This window comes from Myripristis murdjan, chromosome 11 (genome assembly GCF_902150065.1).
Source record: "Myripristis murdjan chromosome 11, fMyrMur1.1, whole genome shotgun sequence".
Taxonomy (NCBI): domain Eukaryota; kingdom Metazoa; phylum Chordata; class Actinopteri; order Holocentriformes; family Holocentridae; genus Myripristis; species Myripristis murdjan.
The window spans coordinates 14,320,022-14,341,920 of record NC_043990.1 but is presented as its reverse complement, the minus strand read 5'-3'; the positions used below and the strand labels follow the sequence as shown (position 1 = coordinate 14,341,920).

Here is a 21,899-nt window from a genome sequence, read left to right as displayed (position 1 = left end):
TGTATAATAAAAGTATTTTTTTCGTCATTATTCGTCATCAGTCATCATTATTATTGATAGATAGCCTACAGTGGCATACCTGAGTTTTTGGGGCCCACCCTGCAAGCTTGAACCTCCCCCACACCCCCCTCAGAAAAAAAGTGTGTAAAAAGCTGATATTTCATGCTTTTGGAGCCATTTCCAGTGCATTTTTAACTGCGAAATTTGCAAAGTTACACTCATGGGGGCCCACCTGTGGGCCCCCAATATTGGGGTTAATTGTAACATTTCTCTTCTTCCACTTAGGGTGAAATTCCACGGAAATGTTAGGTTCTAGAAACAAAGTTAAAGTGTTCATTTGTAGCAGAGATGTGTATGTTGCTTGTATAAAAAAATGAGTTCTCTAACTCCTACATATCCTACATTTTTTTGCATTTGGCCTGAAACGTTAGGTTGTACCCCTCGCTCCCCTACTCTCTGACCGGCATTTCTGTCAACGTTGCCTAGCAACCTAACTGCTCTCTACATGCACACAGACTACATTTTGCATTGCTCTCGGTTGCATTGCTCTATTCTTACTTTTCAGAGGTCAGACGCACACCCCCGGTAACAGCCCCCCGGCAACGGCCTCTGAGGCACTCTCAAAATTCCCGCAAAATTCCCGGGAAGTTTATTTGCCCTTCTTATCTAATCTGATGGGGGTCATCTGATTTCCTGTAAAACACCTTTTGTTTTGTGAAATACAAAATGTCCTGTAATTCAGTATTTGTACTGTGGGCAACAGTGTTTTATTGTTTCATATCTATGTTCGTCCCATCTCAGTATTACTCGGTCAACTTGTGCTTTATTTATTTATTTATTTATTTATTTATTTATTTAAGTTGTTGTCAGTCAAAATTGTACAACAGGGTCAATGACTAGACCCGAAATGAGAAGGAGATGGATTAAACCAGTGATTTACAGGATTTACAGGACACTAAGTCAAACAAAGAGGTAACCTTACATGATTGGGAAAGTGAATTGAGGAAGTTCTTTTGACTGAGACATTGGCAGTGAGACACTGACACAAGGTGCACAAGGAATGTTTACAGGAAATTTTTGTTTCTTTATGACCACCCAGTGCTATTTTTGGGTGTGGCATTGTGTTAACACCTTGGTGTATTTTTCATTCCCAGCTGTATTTGATTGGTTAGCAGTTTGTGCAGCCACTTGCAGCACTGAGGGACCTGCACAGTGTACACTTACCTTTTAGATAAGATAAAAGACACGAGTGTTACGTGTCTTTTATCTTGATAAATATCACGAGTGATATTTATCTCTATAATTTATCTCTAATCACTATGATTTATCTGAATACAAAGCTGTTCAACTTGTGAACACCTTTTTGGACTAAAGTACTGTATTTCATTATCAGTTCAGGGTGGATTAGGCCTGCTGAGTAACATTTACATTAAATCAACAAAGCAATGAAAACCAATACTTTCATTTTTTTATTTCTTTTCTTAGTGTCATCTAGTAATTTGTAGAGCTGATTTTGACAAATTCAGTCCATCTAGCCTGTTAGGGTTTTTGTACTTTATTTTTACATTCTTAATTTCTACAAAAGTCATGACTGTTAAATTATAATCTGATGCAATGATCATGATGATGATGATGATGACCTGATGTGACCTGGAGGACCTATGGTTTAATGTTGTTTTAATGTGTTAATGTTGTTCTTTGTGTGCAAGACAAATTCCCTTTGTGGCAATAAGGTCCATTCGTTAATTCATTTATTACTGAGTAAATTATTAAACTTACCCTGTCCTGCAGGGTGACTCCTGCAGAACAGACCAACAAGTTTTCCACGCCATATGGCCACGAAAGTGATTTGTTCCAAGCCTCTGACACAGGGGCGCCGTATATGGGGGAAAGGTTAGGACAATTCCAAGGACCCTTGCCTGACAGGAGCCCCAGAAATAGGTAAAAACTAATATAAAATTATTAAACCATCATCGAGTGAATATTTATATATATATTTCAAAAATAATAGTACCATTATGATCTCTTTGTTTTTGGCAGTAAAAGTTAAAAATCCCCATTGACCACAAAGTAAACGCCCCCTATGTGCATGAAATGGTTTTGTCCTGCAGCCACGCTAGCTTTTCAAGCCGATCGGACTTTGCTGTTTTGCATAAGTTATCAACATGAGTGGAGTATCCGCCCAACTGCAGGCAAAGTACACAAGCCCCGATGGCAGAGCGGATAGTGTTTCTGCCTGCCATGCAGGAGCCCAGGGGTCCAATTCCGCCCGGACAAGAGGGGATCAATCATTACCTCACTTTGTTGTTAACCATGACAGTGAAGTGATTCTTAGTATTCTGCCTGTCATTGGCTGGATGACATACACAGTGGCATTTAGGGTTTCTGTAAATTTCATTTCTGTACTCTTTGTGAATTTGTATTATAACCCAGGTGCTAAATTATTATTATTATTATTATTATTATTATTATTATGCTTTGTTGTTGTATACATATGTATATGTATTTGTATATATAATATAGTTCAAATTCAGCTATCACTGAAATAGAATGTTTGGTCAGTAGTTTGGGACTCTCACCCCCCTGCTTTGCCGTAGGAACAGAGGAGAAAATTTCTGGTGCATGCAGACTGAGTGACTGCTCTCAATACAGTCAGAGAAATGTTTATATTTTCTGGAAATCAGAAGATTAAATTGCAACGACCATATAGCCTAATATATGTATTTTTTCACCCCAAATCCAATTCCACCACCTGTGAGTCTACAGTTTTGGAGATAAATTAGACCTGCATGCGGGACTACAAGGGAGACAGTGAGCAGTAACCACGCAACTGTCATGTTGTTCTTTTCACAAATATGGGAATGATAGTCAAAAATATCATTAAAATGCATAGTTTTATATAAAACAGCATCAGAATTTTTCGCCGGCCTATAGGCCGGCTATACAAGAGCCCAATAAGATTTCTTTTCATGGGGCCCAAAATTCCTGGCAGCGCCCCTGATTACTTCACTGTCATGGTTAACAACAAAGTGAGGTAATGATACCCTCTTGTCCGGGTGGGGAATTGGACCCCTGGTCTCCTGCATGGCAGGCAGAAACACTATCTGCTCTGCCATCAGGGCTTGTGTACTTTGCCTGCAGTTGGGCGGATTGGGGAGCCATATATGGGGGAAAAGTTAGGACAATTCCAAGGACCCTTGCCTGACAGGGGCCCCAAAAATAGGTAAAAACTAATATAAAATTATTATCATGGAGTGAATATATATATATATATATATATATATATATATATATACACACATATACATATATATTTCAAAAATAATACTACCATTATGATCTCTTTATTTTTTTTTGTGTTTGGCAGTAAAAGTTAAAAATCCCCATTGACCACAAAGTAAACCCCCCTATCTGCATGAAATGGTTTTGTCCTGCAGCCACGCTAGCTTTTCAAGCCGATCGGACTTTGCTGTTTTGCATAAGTTATCAACATGAGTGGAGTATCCGCCCAACTGCAGGCAAAGTACACAAGCCCCGATGGCAGAGCGGATAGTGTTTCTGCCTGCCATGCAGGAGCCCAGGGGTCCAATTCCGCCCGGACAAGAGGGGATCAATCATTACCTCACTTTGTTGTTAACCATGACAGTGAAGTGATTCTTTGTATTCTGCCTGTCATTGGCTGGATGACATACACAGTGGCATTTAGGGTTTCTGTAAATTTCATTTCTGTACTCTTTGTGAATTTGTATTATAACCCAGGTGCTAAATTATTATTATTATTATTATTATTATTATTATTATTATTATTATTATTATTATTATTATTATTCTGCTTTGTTGTTGTATACATATGTATATGTATTTGTATATATAATATAGTTCAAATTCAGCTATCACTGAAATAGAATGTTTGGTCAGTAGTTTGGGACTCTCACCCCCCTGCTTTGCCGTAGGAACAGAGGAGAAAATTTCTGGTGCATGCAGACTGAGTGACTGCTCTCAATACAGTCAGAGAAATGTTTATATTTTCTGGAAATCAGAAGATTAAATTGCAACGACCATATAGCCTCATATATGTATTTTTTCACCCCAAATCCAATGCCACCACCTGTGAGTCTACAGTTTTGGAGATAAATTAGACCTGCATGCGGGACTACAAGGGAGACAGTGAGCAGTAACCAAGCAACTGTCATGTTGTTCTTTTCACAAATATGGGAATGATAGTCAAAAATATCATTAAAATGCATAGTTTTATATAAAACAGCATCAAAAATTTTTGCTGGCCCTTAGGCCGGCTATACAAGAGCCCAGTAAGATTTCTTTTCATGGGGCCCAAAATCCCTGGTGGCGCCCCTGCTCTGACACAAACAACAGTCACAGTCGGTAGTTTTTGCCTCTTAGAGAACTGCAGGCTCTACCCTTTTCTTGTGGGCTGGTAAAAATGCAAAGTGAGTTGTCGCTGCTTTTAATTTATGAAATAAGATATGCATGTTCTGACAAATATGGTTTTGAATCTGGCTTGTGACCAATTTGGCAAGGCAAATGTATTTGTACGGCAAAATTCAGACCGAAAGGCAACCCAAACTGCTTTACAGAGTACATGTAAAAACACAGGAAAGAAATCATTTTTAAAAAGCAAGCAAGCAAAACCATATAGTATAAAAACAGGCAAAGGCAAAGCAAAAACACATGCAGTAAATACAGTAAAACAGACGATCAGAAACACAAGTAAATAAGCTTGATTTAAAAGGAAATTGATTAAAAAGCATTGGAAAATAGGTACGTCTGAAGCTTGGATTTCAAAGTGGTCAGTGTTGTCTCATTTGCTCTTTTTCTGAATCAGCAATTCCCTTACAGTTTTTGCAATGCAAAAACTGCAACATAGCCTACCCTTTTCAGTCTGGGCAGGTTCAACCTTACTTTTTCTTATGTGTATTGCAGTCATATATATATATATATATATATATATTTTTTTTTTTTTTTTTTTTTTTTTTTTTTTTTGACAATTTACATAGATGCATATTGTAAAGCATGTAGCAAAAGCCAATATTTCCCTCAAACAACTCAACTTATGCCCAAATGAGTAGATTCCTTCAATCAACTCTACTGTACTGTAACACAGTTGACAGCAGAATACAAAATACAGCTATCAGTTTGAACAAGCTTCTCCTGTGTGCTACACATTCAAATGTGAACTTACAGTAAAGAATTGCATCCAAACTCAGAAAGACTTCGAAGTGAAATTTTACTGTATCAATGGCAAAAACTGAAATACTGTAATTCACATACAGTATTACACAGAAAAACTTAAAAGAGTTAAAAAAAAAAACAAAAAAAAACAGAATAGAATTTATAGGCCCCTTTTTTGTAGGTGCATACTGATTGATTGGTGATTGGAGCACTAGTGATTTCACAGTGATGCAGGTCTTTTCTATCACCTGTGAGCAAATGTTTTGCTTTTGACTACCAGAGTGAAGTCAATGAAGTCAGGGTAAATGACACATGTGAGAAGTGTTGTGCAAATGAGTGTGAAAAATGTGTGAATCCAATGAAAAGGTGTGAACACATTTGCAAAAGAAAACTTCTGCTGTGGTTTGGAGGTGAAGATGATGACAAAGTGGATCCCAGTTTCATTATACTAGAAAAAGCAATTGAAAAAAACTGTAATCCAGGACATTTTTTTTTTTTTTTTTGCTATGGAGGACAATAAAGTAACCTTAACCAGGGGTGTCGCCAGGGATTTTGGGCCCCATGAAAAGAAATCTTATTGGGCCCTTGTATAGCCAGCCAATAGGCAAAGCTTTTTATTTCAGGCCTTTCGAGGGCCCCCTCCCACATTGTGGCCCTGGGTAATCAGTCCCACTTTTCCCCCCACTACGACGCCCCTGACCTTAACATTAAATTTAGTATATCATTAAGTATTTCAGCTGGTTTCACTGTAGTTGCTGAAGATACAGCAGAACAGTGTAAATACTCTCAGCTGTTAATTATCAATACTCGAACAGTGAGCCTTTATATATATATATATATATATATATATATATACACATACATACATACATACATACATACATACATACATAGTCCCCAATGACATAATTAAATAGAATTAACAGTCCTTAACTAACTTCCTAACCTCAGTGATAAAAGGGAGATGCACATAAGAGAAACTAATTATAAAGACATTTTTAGGATACATGCCTACAAAATGAGAGAAATACTGTCTATCTGATATGCTCACTCTCAATTTTTTTTTGTTTTTGTTTTTGACCTCATCATTGATAAATACCCCACAGTTGAACATAAACGAGCTGTAGCCATTTGTAAATGCAAAGAAAAACCCTCAAAAAATATACCCTGCGACATGGCAGGTGACATTTTGGGGCTAAAAGATGGAAAATTGAAAACTAGCCTCAGGAAAACATGAATGAGCTGTTTAGCAGTCAAAGTGGACATGTTTTTGGTGATGCTGTTGAATTGCAAGTGCTTGCAAAAGAAATAATAATAGACATTAAAAAAAAAAAAAAATGTCAGTATAACAACCTACAACCAAACCAAATTCAACCAAGCTTCATCTACAAAGCACATCCCATGCAAACAAATGCAATTACAAATCCGAAAGTAGGCCTACCCACCCATTGAAATTGAATGAACCCACCCATTCAATCTGTATGTAGCCACCACGCAGCTATACTGTGCCTCTATATGCTGAAATACAAAAGTTAATTTTGTTAGGCAAAATGAACCTATTTAGTATATATACTGAAGTGCTGCCTCCCATCTGCATAGGTGACCATGGGCGCCAGGTATAGGGCAGCACGAGCCACGTCTCAGCCAATCACAGTGAAGAGTGCGGGCCCAGCGGAACTCCAGTGGTTTTAAACTGATAAAACCTGTAAGCTCAGGTCTGAATGTGCCAAAGTGAGTGTGTGTGCTTGGATGTGACACAAAGATTGACTCCGTCAGGCCTCTGCTGTCACTGTTAAATCTCCGTTTACTGTTGTTGTTGTTGTTTTTTTTTTAAGTTAAAGTTTTTTAAGACAGTAGTAGTTCAAGGGAAACTTTAAAAATGTTTTGCTCCGCGGTGCTCCTCTCTCTGATTGCCGGTTTGGGTTCGCTCGGTTCCGTGTCGGGCTCCCCCGCTGTGGAGCAGGCCTACAGGGATGTGCTTGCTGTGGTGGCGCCGGGTCAACAGTATCTGACTCAGGAGGCTCTTCGCTCTCTTTTTAATATACTGGAGAAGCGTGTGCAGTGCGGTGAAGTGTCGTGTGAAAAGGTAAGCTTTATTAGGCTAACTCCGCCGTCAGCCCGGCGCACCAGACCGCAGGCTGTGTGGTAAGAGGTCGAGGTCCACGAGCTATCAGCCAGGTGATCTGCTCCTGCCGGCCGAGCGGCTCACAATATACACTGGATTTCTTAACAAGGGGCTCTAATTTTCCTCCCCTCTTATTGTTTAACTCAGTATTTGTTTGGAAACTGTGCAGATAGCCTAAATGAGCGACTATATCAATTTAGTCATGTGCACTTTGCAGCATATTGAGCCCGTAGTGTCAGCTTCTCCCAGCGGATCTGTGGATAGGTATGGGCAAGGTGAATATCTCAATTTACACAAAGACAATGTATTAACCTGTAGCTACAGTGACTTATAATATTTTGATTCAGTCTCACTGCTGATTTCCTACTTAGCGTTTAAAGTTAATCGCTTGTTAGGCTATAGCAAACTACACCACCGGTAAAAACCCAAATAACTAAATAAATGCAGGTTCTACTTAGATCAGGTTCCACAGGACCGACTCTTAAACTCATATCAAAACCCAGATAACTAAATAAATGCAGGCTCTAGTTAGATTAGGCTCTTTAGGTCCGACTAAAAACTCTTATAAAATGTGCGTCTGTGATCAAAATGTTCATCTGTTCTTGGTTTTTCATTTTGTCTGCGAAGATTTGTGAAGTGAATTGTCGCTTTAAAAAGCCGTTCAGTTCTCATTTAACCAGAAACCAAAATTAAAAAAAATTAAATAATCGCTTAGGCTTATTACAGTCCTCAGGTGTGCAGTGCGCACCTGTTGCGCGCCTGCAGTGAGGGCGCTGCACTGATGGGGATTTTTTTCCCCTCTTGAAAATAGTTTGTGTAAGCAACTAAAAACCCTTTGATCACTGTATCGGGATCTCATCAGGAAAATGTCGTGTTATTGATTTTTATGCAATCCGCAGTAGCTTGTGGATTTGACTTTTCTATATAAGCATTAAGCTTGAGCACAGGAGTGTGCGGTTATGTCGCTGTAACCCGATGAACTGCGGTGATAACGCACATCTGCCAGCGGGACAAAAAGCCTTACAGGCTATTTAACAAGAGATATGTACTGCTTTCCAAACGCTGGAAAATTTTTACTAGGAAAACATTCCCTCCTGGTTTATTTGTTTATTGATGAACAGGGATCAAGTTAAAGCAAATGTCCTTGTTTGAGTCCCTGTTGAACCCACTGTTGATCACTCAGCACTGAACACACAGACACACAAATACACCCACACAGTGCTGCAAATTAGTTAATAATAACAAAACGTCAAATTAATTGTTAATATAATTATTTTATTACTATTGGGTTAGTTTGCCCTGTCAGAAAGCCACAGAATCACAGGCAGTGTGCTGTCCATCTTGGCTCCTCGACCAGTCCTCGCACTCACAGCTTTAGATCTGCATAGTCCAGGTGTTTCTGTCCTCTCTGGCAGCCATTATGGCTCTGCAGTCGTAGTTCCAGAGAAGGGACCAAACGTTTCTATCTTGTGGATGGAGTCCTTGGACTTGTTATTGTGTGCAGGAACAGAACATGCCTGATAATATCTACTGTGATGGTGAGCAGTAATATAACTGATTATAAAAAAGTGACAAGATAAAAACAGCACAATGGCCCAGAGCACAGATCTGATTGAACACACATTAGGAGCTAATCTGCCATCTAATGTAGAATAATGCATGACAAAAATGTAAAAATCACCTCAGATGTATAGAGATCAAACAGGATACAGAAGTGACTGAGTAGATCATGGCTGGTCATATCTTGTCTATCAACTGATGGAGCCAGCAGTGATATAACATTTATTGTCAGTGGGTGTAAAAGGTAGTTAAAACTTTAATAGGCGTAATAAAAACCACAATTCTGATGACCTAAAGTAAAATTTTGTCAAGTTAGTGGGTCATTGTGACATTGCTTACAGTGTTTGTTGCATGTCATTCTGTCTCTCATTGTAATTTAATGTTGTACAACAATGGATAAGTTGTACAGTTATGTTTGCGGGTAGGTGAGCCTCAGTAGTGGAAAGAGGAATCCTCTCATTAGAGATATTTTTCTCTCTCTTCTCTGTGCAATAATTGAGCCGCATGTTATCAGTAAACAGGTCAAGCCGCCCTCAATGTCCTCAGCATCATTGCTCTTTCTCGTTCTCTGGCACAGAAAAGCCTGTGTCTCAGCAGTTAAAAATCCTCCCATTAGGTCTTGTCACCTTGCCTCCTCCTCTCCCCTGAAAGGAGAATGCCTTGTTGTTTAATAATTCCTGACCTCAGGACACAATTCATTCAGATTTCAATTTTAAAATTTTCCTTAAGTTGTTTCAAAGTTAGATTTTTTTCATATTGCATGAACATGGCAGCTATATATTCTGAATCTGCTGACATTGAGTGAAAAATTCAAACCAAAAATGCCCTTGTTTTATTGTTGCACCATTAAATTAAGTAAAAAAAAAAAAATAGATGTCTTATGTATAATTTAATACACATTGCTCTGTAATTGAGCAGGTAATATTTGGTGTCTTTGGAAACATTGGGATCTCCATTTCAATTTATAATAAAGTTCTGTGGGTTTGAACAAAGCCCAGCCATGCAGCGATGACAAACTCCACTGTGAGAGAGGTGGAGCTGAAGAGGTTAATCCATAAAATTATTATCATATAGATTAACTCCAATTCAATCCATAGATTTGCTTCAAACAGGCAGAATGCTGATAGGCCAACTATTAGGTCCAGTGAATGAGTCCTTGCTATTTTTTAGCAGAGGAACCTTTGCTGTTTCCCACATTTTGAGATAAACATTGTCATTCAGACATAAATTAACCCTCCTATTATTTTCAAATTTACAAACATCTTTTATGTTTGGGGTCAATTTGACCCCAGCAGTTTAAACCTCCACAAAATTACTATAACTAAAATTGTCATCAAAGTTTATGTGTCAAGTACTTTATGTTTCTTTGTTGATGACCTAAATAGCCCTTTAAATAAAACATAACCCCCCCACCCCCACTTATACATCCAGTATTCCTATTACACGACTATGAAAAAATATGCAAATCACCATAAAATCTCACTGACTGACCTAAAATTGGAAAGAAATATAAATTTTTGGTGTTTTAATGGCTTTATATTATTTCTAAGAACAGATTTTTTTATTTATAACCGATGCGTTACAAAGTGTGTACAGGACATTGAAAACAAATCATCATGTGAATTTCATGTTTACCCAGTAGTACCCATTGCATTAGGAACACTCATTAAATATGAATAAAAAAAAATGATGTTAATCATTTATTTAGAGACGTTAAACATTGGCCCCAAACATAATAGGAGGGTTAAAAATATGACACAGTGGCTTTGTCACAATCCTGTCTGACAGCTGTAATAATTTAACATCCAGATTATCATAGCCACAAGGTTTACAACACTTCAGTGACAAGAGAAGCTTTTCCATTTCCTCTATATTTACATATTTTTGAACATGATATGTTGTTGATTTGACTCTTGCAGCTTATCATTCATTGGCAGTGATATTTATTGTGTGTGTGTGTGTGTGTGTGTCTGTGTAGTGCAATCTAACGGAGAGCATCGACCAGCTGATGAGCAATCACTCCATCCATGAGGAGGAGAGTAAAACAGAAGCAGAGGAGGGAGAGGTGCGAGTCAGCGTGTCAGAGTTCTCCTCTTTAGCGGCTGGCTCTCTGCTCTACCTGAGCTCTCCTGGCTTGGCCTGCACCGCCGTCACAGAGGGGAGGTGGGGAGAGGAGACCGAGCATTTTCTGCACAAAATCACACATCATGAGCACCATGATCACCACCACGAGGAGGACGAGGCGTCGCACAACGACACACACACCCACGAGGAGGAGCACCAGCATGAGCACATAGACGCTCATGGTCTGGAGAGTCTGCTTCGAGGGCTCGATGAGCACTACAAGCCCTCACGCAACGAGGTGAGCTAAAGACTGCCGCAACCTGTGATACTCTTTTGTATTTTTATTCAGTCTGTGGGACAGATTTGCCAAATCACAGCAGCTTAACTCAGTCAGTCTGCAGCTCTGATGCTCTTAATAGAGACGCCCTCCCTTTTGTTACTCCTAAGTTCATGCCATAGAAATTAAATGCAAATTCAATGGAATTCAATTCCTATGGTTCATGCTTTGAGCAGCCTTTATTATAATTACTGTGCAATAGATGTGTTCAGCGGTTACAGTCCCTCCATCTCCTGAAACGACTCTCATTTTAAAAAAAGATTTGCAAGATTTGCATTTTAAAACACGTGAGACATTGTGAAAAATGTCACAACCTCTTGTCTGGTTGATTTAATGAGCAAGACTTTCTTCTCTTCCTTACACCCATATTTCCTTTCTCGCCGTCCCGCATCCTCTTTATCACCATGGTAACCAGAGCTGTGTTACACCCAACGCCATCATGGCAGCAGTGAATGCGTCATCAGCAGGCGCCAGTGAGATCGAGGTGGGTGCAGTGATGGGGCGCGTCTTGTATCACGCCTTGCAGGGTCACTGCTTCATAAACCGTTTCCTGCCTGAGGAGAGCTACTTCCTGGACTACATCATGCAGCGTATCGGCTCCGAGAATTTCACCATCCATGGTAAATGTCCGACACGCTTCCACACAGACACACATACACGTATCGGAGGCCCGTGTGAACCTGGGTGGTGCTTTTGTTGAAGTGCGGTTTGTGTTTGTGCTCTGTAGACCTGGAGGCTCTCATGAGGAGCCTGAAGCTGGGTCCTAGCTTGGATAAGGAGCACGAACACGGGCATGAGCACCATGAACACGAGCACCATGAACATGAGCATGCTGATCATGACCACAGCGATCAGAGGTGGAGGAAGAGAAGTACCCATGAACACCAAGAGGAACACTGGGGAAACAACACAGAAGCCCCGGTACACATACTACATACAAAAATAGTGTCATTATTAGTTTGTCAATCAGACTTTTAGAAATTAAGCCATTTTTGTTAAACTGAAAAAAAAGTGAACTGTTTGATTACAAAATCTGAAGATTCCTTGCTATAAATGTGTTTTTTGTATTGAACAATGATCCAATATGTCCCTATCAGACATATCTGTCATTATCTGTCATTATCAGCCCTAACAATTCATATACACTATGTCATCAGAGGATTAGTACATTGTTTTTTTATTAGTGATGGTGGTGTGTGTGTGTGTGTGTGTGTGTGTGTGTGTGTGTTGGCACCGTCTGATTTAAAAAAAAAAAAAAAAAAAAAATTCTAAATTTAAGCTATAACTCAAATGTGGCATTAAGCTGAGCAGGTAAAATGTGTGTGTGCATGGCCATGAGTTTGGATACAGACAGATCTCTAAGTCCATCTCTTATACAAGATAGTCAAAGCGTGAATCTTAAGGCCAGCTTACCTTTCAGGGTGCTGTTCATCAGGTTAAAGCTAAATTGTTTCCCTCTCTCCCTGCCCGCAGTGTTTCTCAGCTGAGGAGCTGGTGCTGATCCACGGTATGGAGAACAGTTCTGCTGCCTCCTCCCTGGATCGGTCCGACTTGGCCCGGCTCAGCCCTGCGCTGGTCCAGCAGATCCTGAGTGGAGCCTGTGTTGGCGACACAGAGAGTCCACAGCCCGATGCGCTTACCACAGCTGAGAGTAAGTGATAGTGTGTGTGTGTATCGTAGGAATGGAGGAACAACAGAACCACATGTGCTCAGCAAGATCCAGATAACTTGAAGATTTTATACATTTGCCTTTCAGGATAGATGTACTGGTGGCACTTGAGTCTTTTGGAAGGGAAGCTACTTTTCTTATTTCTCACTCACGCCTGCAGCCAGAACGTTGATCACCGACGCTCCCTGTCCCCTCCTGTTCTGTCTCTCTCACAGGATACATCTACGCGACCATAGCCAATGTGGTGATAACGGTGACGTCCATGTTCGGCATCGTGGTGCTGCTGTGTACGTCCTGCACTGATGTCTTCCAGCTGAGCATCCAGTTTTGCATTAGCCTGGCTGTGGGTACACTCACAGGGGACGCCTTACTGCACCTGATGCCCATGGTGACTGGTTTATGTTTTCACAAGATTTGCCAAAAATAGACATAGAAAGGATTCATTTCCACACATTGCACAAAGTAAAACGTCTGCCAGCTCAGGTCTTCTTTTGGTGTGTGTGTTCAGTTTCTAGGCTTACACGTGCACTCCAGCGAAGGCGGCAGTCACCAAGATCACAATCACGAGGATGGCAGTCACGACTACATATACAAGATATTGGTGGTGCTGGCTGGGATTTACTACTTTTACCTGATGGAGGCAATCTTCTCTCTGGTCACACGGAAAGATAATCATCACCATCATCCTCATCATTACGAGGTGACGAGTCACACAGACACAGATATAAACATTACCATCACCCACAGCATCATGGACGTTAGGAATAGTAACACAGATGTTTACATAAATAATTTCTCAGAAAAAGTCCATCATCATCTCATCCCCTGACTCTGTTTCTTCCTCTCAGCTACAATTTATAAACTCTCATGTAGCATTATTGTAATGATAACAAAGAAAATGAGTAGTACGGCTATAACAAACCAGCAATTGTTGCATGTTGCAGACAGACTATGAATAATATTAAAAGGATGTTTTAATGCCGGAGATAAACCCAAAAAGAGAGAACTTTTTTCCCCAAAAAACACCTTTCCTTAGGACTGCAAAATACTAATCTTTCATTCATCAATATTTATATTTGAAATTGTTCAGCAATGTTGAATGATTTCTTTCATGCAGAATTTAGTTTCGCCCTGAATTCAAAATTATTTCTATCTAAGAGTTTGACAGTTTTCACTCCTTTTTCTAAACTTAGTAACGATCATTCCTCACTGTTTCTCCAGGAAGAGTCAGAGCCGCACCACTGTGACCATGGAAGAGTTTTAGAGATGTACCAACAGAAGAAGAAACAACAGAAATCACAGTCAGCATCAAAAACAGACCTGGTGAGACAACACGCACACAGACAGACAGACAGGGGAAGTTTCAGAAGGAATATTAATCAAGAGTCAAGGAGAAGTAAAACAAGCACAAGATACTATTTCTTCAGATTATTTCAGTTCTCCTGTAGCCTCTGAGATGTGAGTGAGGGCAGCACTTTAAACTGCCTTTCACCTGCCACTACATCCACATCACTTCCTCTTATAATATTCAATGTTCTTTAAATTTGACTGCAGTTCCTCAGTCACAGTGACCAATGCTAAGTGCTGCATCCTGATACACAGTCAGTGAGGATGTATCCAAACTCACCTGCTGTTTTTGTTCATCTGATGTAAACGTGCTGGGAGCAGTGGAATATAAATAGAGGGGTGTGGAGATGAACCGACATCTTCTTGGAATTCATCATGTCAGAGGAATAAATGAGTAAATCAAGTATAAATGAAACAAATACAATAAAGAAAATACTGTCCACGGGTACAACTTCACCAGCCAATCCTTCCTCTTCCGTGCACTGAGCATCAAGTTGACGTTTTCTGACGTTTTCAGTCAAGGTCCTCTCTGCACCAAGCCTGGTGCACAAGCACAAAAATACCGCATGAGCAAGCAAAGCATGTGTCGATGACTCCAAAATACCAATTTGATATAGCGCTGACGGTGTTTAGTCACAAAAAAGTTCAATCCAATAAAACATGGTGTAAACAAAGCCTTTAGCAGCTGATGTGCCCAAACTGAATCATAACAGAAAAAAAATCAAACTGGAAAACCTTAAACCTTAATTTGATAGTGTACAGCAATGCAACTCAGCTGCATCCAAATACAAACTATGTGCCATTACTACAACATAATGTTACATGTGTTTAATGTACGTTTTCATCTCAGGTTGACTGTGAAGACGACAACAAATCATTTCCAAAGCCAACAGAGCGCAGCAGAGGTGAGTGAAGTTCCCTCTCACACACACACATTCAACACTCCAACAGTGATAACAGTGGTAATGATTCTGCTTGGCTTACCACTAACACGATGGGAGGATGGATCCATAACTTTGTCTCTGTTGCTGTCTGTCCGTCTGTCCATCCTCTCCTCCAGAACAGCGTCTGCTGCCCTACATGATCACTATAGGCGATGGGATCCATAACTTTGCCGATGGTTTGGCGATTGGTGCGGCTTTCTCCCTGTCATGGAGGTCTGGTTTGGCCACATCAGTAGCTGTACTCTGCCATGAGCTACCACATGAGCTGGGTAAGACACACACACAAACACACACATACACACAAAGTATGTCTGGTGTGTCCTTATGAGTAGCTATACAGCAGCTGTAAAGATAGTGAGGGGAATACAGGCAGCTTATTATTACCTGTCTATCTATCCACCTGTCTGTCTGTCTATCTGGCTATCAACATGTCTGTGATGCCTGTCTTTTAACATCTAGGTCTAGCATTATGTACAGTGAGGACTGTATGGAAAGTACAACTTGAATTCCCATAATTCTCCATAAAACAAAATGAATATGTCAAATGTGTCCCAGTGAACAGGTGTGTACACGAGTCACACCTCCTCCTTTCTTTCTCTCTCTCTCTCTCTTTCTCTCTCTGTCGTTCTCTCTGTCTCTCTCCAGGTGACTTTGCCATTTTGCTCCACAGTGGTCTGTCAGTCCGCCGGGCTTTGCTGCTGAATGTCGGCAGTGCCATGACCTCGTTCGTGGGCCTGTACATTGCTCTGTCTGTGGCCACTGACCTTGCCACCAAACAGTGGATAGCTGCTGTCACTGCAGGGCTTTTTCTGTATGTGGGACTGGCTGATATGGTGAGTGTGTGTGTCTCTACACATCAACGTACAGTGGTGGAAAGACTACTATAACTGCTACTACTACTACTACTATAATTGCTACTCAAGTAGAAGTACTGTTAATTTGCTGAACATCTACTGAGGTAGAAGTAGAAGTTGTGCTGTAAAAATCTGCAGAAGTAAAAGTAAAAAAGTTGTTCATTTAAAATGTACTCAGAGTAAATGTTACTGAGTTACTGTGTCAGGTGTGATCTTTTCCATGCAGTTACAAAAAGGACGAGAGAACACAGATTAAACTAGATTCTTTTAAAGGTGCGTTACACAAAACTGAAGTGAGGACCCTGTAGACACAACTGACAAATGTGGAATAAGCACATAATATCATGGTTCAGTCTACATGGATCTCCTTTTTTCCCCCACACTTATTCCACATTTTTTGTCATTTGAGTCTAATTTGTCCCCACCTCCATTGACCATCTGCAGTTTTTCATTGTACAGGACAAACACCTCAAAAGGGACAGTGAATGAAATTTGATTTATCAAAGAGAATATGAGTATGTAATTTCTTGGAATATAAATGTAATGCATTTTGACCCTCACTCACTCAATAAAATTTTTTTTAAAAAAACTTCTACAGGAAGTGTAATGTTCGTCTAATGTGTGCATGTACCTTCTTTCTCTCTCCAGCTCCCCACAATGGTTCACTCCAGCAACAAGAGACCCTGGTTGATGTTTCTGTTGCAAAATATCGGCCTGCTGAGCGGCTGGGCCATCCTGTTGCTGCTGTCGATGTTCGAAGACAAAATAGGCTTTTAATACAAGGACACTGGGACAGACACACACGCACAAAACACAATGGTCGACTCGGCGGATTTCTCTTCCTGCTGGTGTAATCAGTATAGATAATAAAGGCCGTGATAGGCGGACACGACAATAAACATACAGGAACACACAGATCAACACGTTAATTTGCTGAGAAAAGGGGGCCCATTTCACTGTGGATTTTCGTGAGGACTCTACAGATTTTTAAAACACACACATTGATGCACATGTATATAGACATGCAAGAAAATGTTTGCACATACAGTCCAGACTGTTGTACACTCCTTTCATTCAGAACACAGTATATTGTTGCTTACATGACCTCAGTGATGTCTGGAGCCTTTACCTCAATATTTTAATAACATGAGAAATCAGCAGTTATTGCCAAATGATGATTTTATAAGCACCAAAGTTCTCTGAAATTTCTTCCCCCCACTTTGTTAATTCCCATTCATGATGAAGATGTGGAGGTGGAAATCACTGTTGTCCATCTTTACCCATCTGTACCTCACTACTGTAATATGTTGTCTGTGTGCTATTGTCTTTAGGCTATCCAGCCTCAAATTATTTTTTAAGAACAATACTAAATTTCAAAATGAGCACTTTGGGTTTTCCTTGAGTTGTAACTCCTGTTCTTTGCACAGTTTTGACAGTTTTAGGAAATGAAAACATGTTATGCAATGAATCAGTGGGAAAATACATGTTAAACCGTATTTTGTGCTAAATGTAACTAAAATCCAAAGCATATTAATTATGCTGGCACAGAATGTAGAGTTAATTGTTTTTAATGTGATTATGTGATTTGTATTGTCATATTTGAAAAATTAAAATGCTTTTAAACACTCTACCGTTTAAGATTTGATGTTGTTTCATTGCACATGCACAACAGTCAAGGCAGCATATCTAGCCATTATGTGTAGATTGACAGGTTTATTTTTTCACCTTGCTCTATAGAGAAAAGAGTGGAGGGCCCAGTACGATGCCCTGAGGGATGCCAGTGGACAACAGTGACTGTTGTCCACTGGCGTCAAACAGAAAACTGTGATCAGGTCCAGAATTCCCAGGTAGGTAAAAGTGGTAAGGAGTATCTATGACTGACAGTGTCAAAGGATGCAGAGAACTGAAGTAAGAGTGCTCTTAACCTGCTCATGAAACATGATTAAACTTAATAATCTTTTTCACTAAATTTCAAACATCTTGTCTCACTCTGGGTAAGTCAGAAAAAGGATATTTTGCTCATAACATTGGGAGTATTCCTTTCAGGCTCTCTATTATAGATAAAATCTGAAAGGTCAAGCCACATCGTAATGCCAGACATATTATTTGGAGAAAGTATAGAGGAAAACTCCACTGCAATCTTTTGACTCATTGCAGTTCCCAGTGCTTGTTTGGTGCGTTCAACCAGTGCAGCTTAGACACCAGACAAAGAAAAGGTTCACAAACACATACAACTGTCCAGAGTGTCCCTCTAGGCATGTAAAGCTGAAACATCAGTGTTTTCTGTTTCAAAAGAAATAAATTAAGTGGAACCTCTGGACAATTATATGCATGCATGAACCTTTTCTCTGTCTGCTGTCAGAGATATTTGGGCCTTTTATGGTACAGTTCTTTTCTGTTTTAAAGTCTGATCCTGTGTGCCCCCGGGTTAATGAAGCCTCTGATGCAGTCGAAACTGATTATAGTCTTCATTAGGAACAGAGTCCACTGACAACTCATCGTTCAAACACACACACAATGCAGTCATGCCAGCACACATGAAACTGCTGAGGTAAAGATGTTGCACATCTTTACCTCAGTCATCTATGTGCAGTCACAAGCATGACCTATAAGGAAACAGTCTGCAGTTTACCTCAGATATAATGACCCACTTTATGACAACAGACAGAGTGCTCATCCTCTAAACATATGTTGTAAATGACAGGTAACACCCTGCATGTATCACTTCAGCAGATTATTATAGCATATTGCTGCTGACAGAGGAGAAGTCAAGTTTCCCTTGAGACAGCTTTTTAGCAAGCCCTACATTTTTTAAATTCTACAATAGGATTTGGTTTTATGGGTCCTTGGAGCCATGTAATTCACTGTACCCCTACAGGACAATAAATAATTTAATAAATAAACAATCAGCTGAAAGTATCCATCTGATCAGACTTGTAGCTGTTACATACATACATTTTAAAGTACAGTATTTTACCTCCTTTTATCTTTTATAGTGCTGCTGATGATTATCAATCACAAAGAAGAAAGACTAAAGACAGGAAAGAGAAAGGCCACTTTAGAGACTCGAACAACTGGATTATACTGTAACTCTAGACAGCAACTCTGGTAGTTTTACAACTTCATAAAGTGTGTGTGCAGATAAAGGACTTTGTCAGGCAGCTGTCTTGGCACTGCCCCAGAAAGAGATGGAAACAGAGAAAAAAGGTCTGGACAGCAAAAAGCAGAGAGGAGTCATAAATAAAAACAGCTGACTCTTTGTGGTCAAAAGTGAAGGCTGACTTCAACTGCAAGGTGAATCGACTAAATGAAGTGCCTGTAACCTTTTAGCAGCTGCACTTACAGCTGCTGTATGACAAGAGTGAACAAGCAGCTCAGTGACAAATATGACACGGCTGCAGGTATCCTGGTCAGCACCCATGTTTGGCTGTCTGGGCCTGAATGGGCGTTTCCAGCAAATGTATGTCAAGGGTGTGGTGACTGACAGCAAGCCTTGAGTTTGTGTTTAATCCCTTTCCCATTCTCACTGCAAACCTCAGCAACAGAGCACATTAGTGTACTCTTAACTCACTCATTGATTAGTCTTTTTTATCAGTCACAGTTCCTCTAGTACAGTGCCTCCCCTCTGTATGTGTACCCTGCAAATAAAAAAAAAATGATATAGGCCCTTTATGTTTCCCTGTGTGACGTTTTCAGAATCTTCATGCTCTGATTTGATGTCCGAAAGCTGTAGCTCCTCCCTGAGGACTGGGTAAGTGGATAAGTGGATCAGTTAAAAAATAAATTAAAAAAGTACACACCTGCGCCTGTCTCTCTTTTTGTCCTACATCTGCAAATGCAGGAGGTGCAGTCATTAGCAGAGGCCAAACTCTGTGATAAACATCATCACTCCCCCAAAAGATGATAGCTGCTCATGTACTAATCAGCACCAGCTACACAGGAAAATCAACATCACATATTGTCTCACTTCCTTGCGCATACACACACACACACACACACACACACACACACACACACACACAAATTGCTACATACACTGCATGGAATTAAATCATTCAGATGATTTTGACCTCATTTATTTTTGGATATTTTTAAAAAGTGGTGGGAAAAAACATAAGCTTTGAAAAGTTCTAAACAAAAATATTAGCTCAAAAGCATCTCTTTCTAAGCTTGAAAAAATAAAGCATGGTCTGTGCAGGCATAAAATTTCATGACTTTTATTTAGCTCAAATAGCTTATTTAGCTCATTTAGCTTGTAGCACACAACAATGTCTGACCTAAGACCCAGATGGAGTATTTCTACCAATGACTGTGTGGTTCCACCTGTGAAAATGGACAATAATTGAAGTCAGTTGCACTGCATGTATCTCACTTTATCAAACTTGTACTGTCTGATAAAACAAATTAGATCATCATGTCTGACAAGCTTCATGCCTTGGCATTTAGCCTTCATCAGTGTCCTCACAACAATGGTGATTTGGGACAGCCACATTTGAAAACTAGTCCAGACAGGTTTCACAAAGGTGTTTCCCATAATAATAAAGCTCAATATAATTTCTCCTCAAGCAAAATGTCTCTTCAATGAAAAGTCATTCAAGAGGTATAAGGATATGAGTGCAGCTCCATTTCATATGCAACTTTTACCTAACCTTTCCCAGAGAAGGTTAACCGAGTCGACTGACCTGCTTTTCTGCCCTGTTTCACCCTCAAGGCTAAATATTTCCTCACATGGGAGGCAATTCATAGAGTCATAATGTTGACCACTGGGTAGGGCAGCTGAAAGGTCAGAAACTTCTGAAAGCTTACTTGGAAGGTAGATGTTGAGGGGAAACAGCATTTTACTCATCAATCCTGTCCAGGTTATTTGAACAGGTAAGCTATCCTCAACTTAGAATGCAGGAAGTTAACTAAAAAGAAAAACACAAGGTCATCCAGTTCATGAGGCTATATTGTTTCCATCCTGTGGAAGATTCCCTTTTCTTCATGACTGAGGTGATTATTACAAGCTCATGCCGACATGAGTTAAAAATTGAAAGAATCTAGCAAGATTATCTGGTTAACAAAGTTACATTTTCTCTAGCCTATAAAAATTATAATCTGTGCACTGAATTATGAAAGCCGCTCATTTTTTTTTGTCTCACTCCCATTTCTTCTTTTTGCATTTTGAAGCTCTACTTAGAACCTTCTTAAGATCCAACAGTGCAAAATGTAAATTCTTGCAATTGCAATTGCAATTTCTCAACTGGTCTTAAAATTTTGATCAGGAGTGTATATATATCTATATATCTATATCTATCTATCTATCTATCTATCTATATCTATCTATAGATAGATAGATAGATAGATAGATAGATAGATAGATAGATAGACAGATAGATAGATAGATACACACACACATATATATACATATATATATACACACACACACATATATATGTATATATGTGTGTATATATATGTATATATATATATATGTGTGTGTGTGTGTGTGTGTGTGTGTGTATAGATATATATAGATATATAGATATATAGATATAATACATATTACAGCATTCCACTGTGGTCTGATCAGCAAGAGATGAAGCAGTCCTGTTGAAGGAATGATTTTCTGTTGAAAAGGGGCACCTCCAACTGAGGTGGTGGGTAAATTTCAAACTAGAGATGTATCTGTATGAATCTAGGAAATAAAAGTGGGGTCCTCAGCACAGCAGTGATAGCAGAAGCTGTAGGAAAAGATGAGGGGGCCAATTAATCTTAAGAGAGAAGAGTAGAGGGCCCAGTACGATGCCCTGAGGGTATCGTACACAGG

The 21,899-nt window shown here is 39.7% G+C and overlaps 1 protein-coding gene across 1 annotated transcript; it reads left to right on the top strand.

Annotated features, from left to right (window-relative positions):
• The first annotated feature begins 6,908 nt into the window (after positions 1 to 6,908).
• On the top strand, positions 6,909 to 17,718 carry LOC115367914 (zinc transporter ZIP4-like). Its single transcript, XM_030063865.1, has 12 exons — positions 6,909 to 7,276; positions 10,854 to 11,237; positions 11,692 to 11,896; positions 12,004 to 12,197; positions 12,750 to 12,927; positions 13,161 to 13,333; positions 13,454 to 13,645; positions 14,167 to 14,268; positions 15,143 to 15,197; positions 15,353 to 15,505; positions 15,882 to 16,069; positions 16,739 to 17,718. Exons 1-12 carry the CDS (start codon positions 7,070 to 7,072, stop codon positions 16,865 to 16,867), a joined length of 2,160 nt encoding a protein of 719 aa, XP_029919725.1. The 5' UTR covers positions 6,909 to 7,069; the 3' UTR covers positions 16,868 to 17,718.
• The last annotated feature ends 4,181 nt before the right edge of the window (positions 17,719 to 21,899 follow it).

Excerpts from the sequence above, each read along its gene's own strand:
- LOC115367914 (XM_030063865.1), top strand. The coding sequence starts at position 7,070 with ATGTTTTGCTCCGCGGTGCTCCTCTCTCTGATTGCCGGTTTGGGTTCG. Across the intron at positions 11,238-11,691 it reads ACAAGCCCTCACGCAACGAG|AGCTGTGTTACACCCAACGC; the intron begins GTGAGCTAAAGA and ends CATGGTAACCAG. Across the intron at positions 13,334-13,453 it reads TACTGCACCTGATGCCCATG|TTTCTAGGCTTACACGTGCA; the intron begins GTGACTGGTTTA and ends GTGTGTGTTCAG.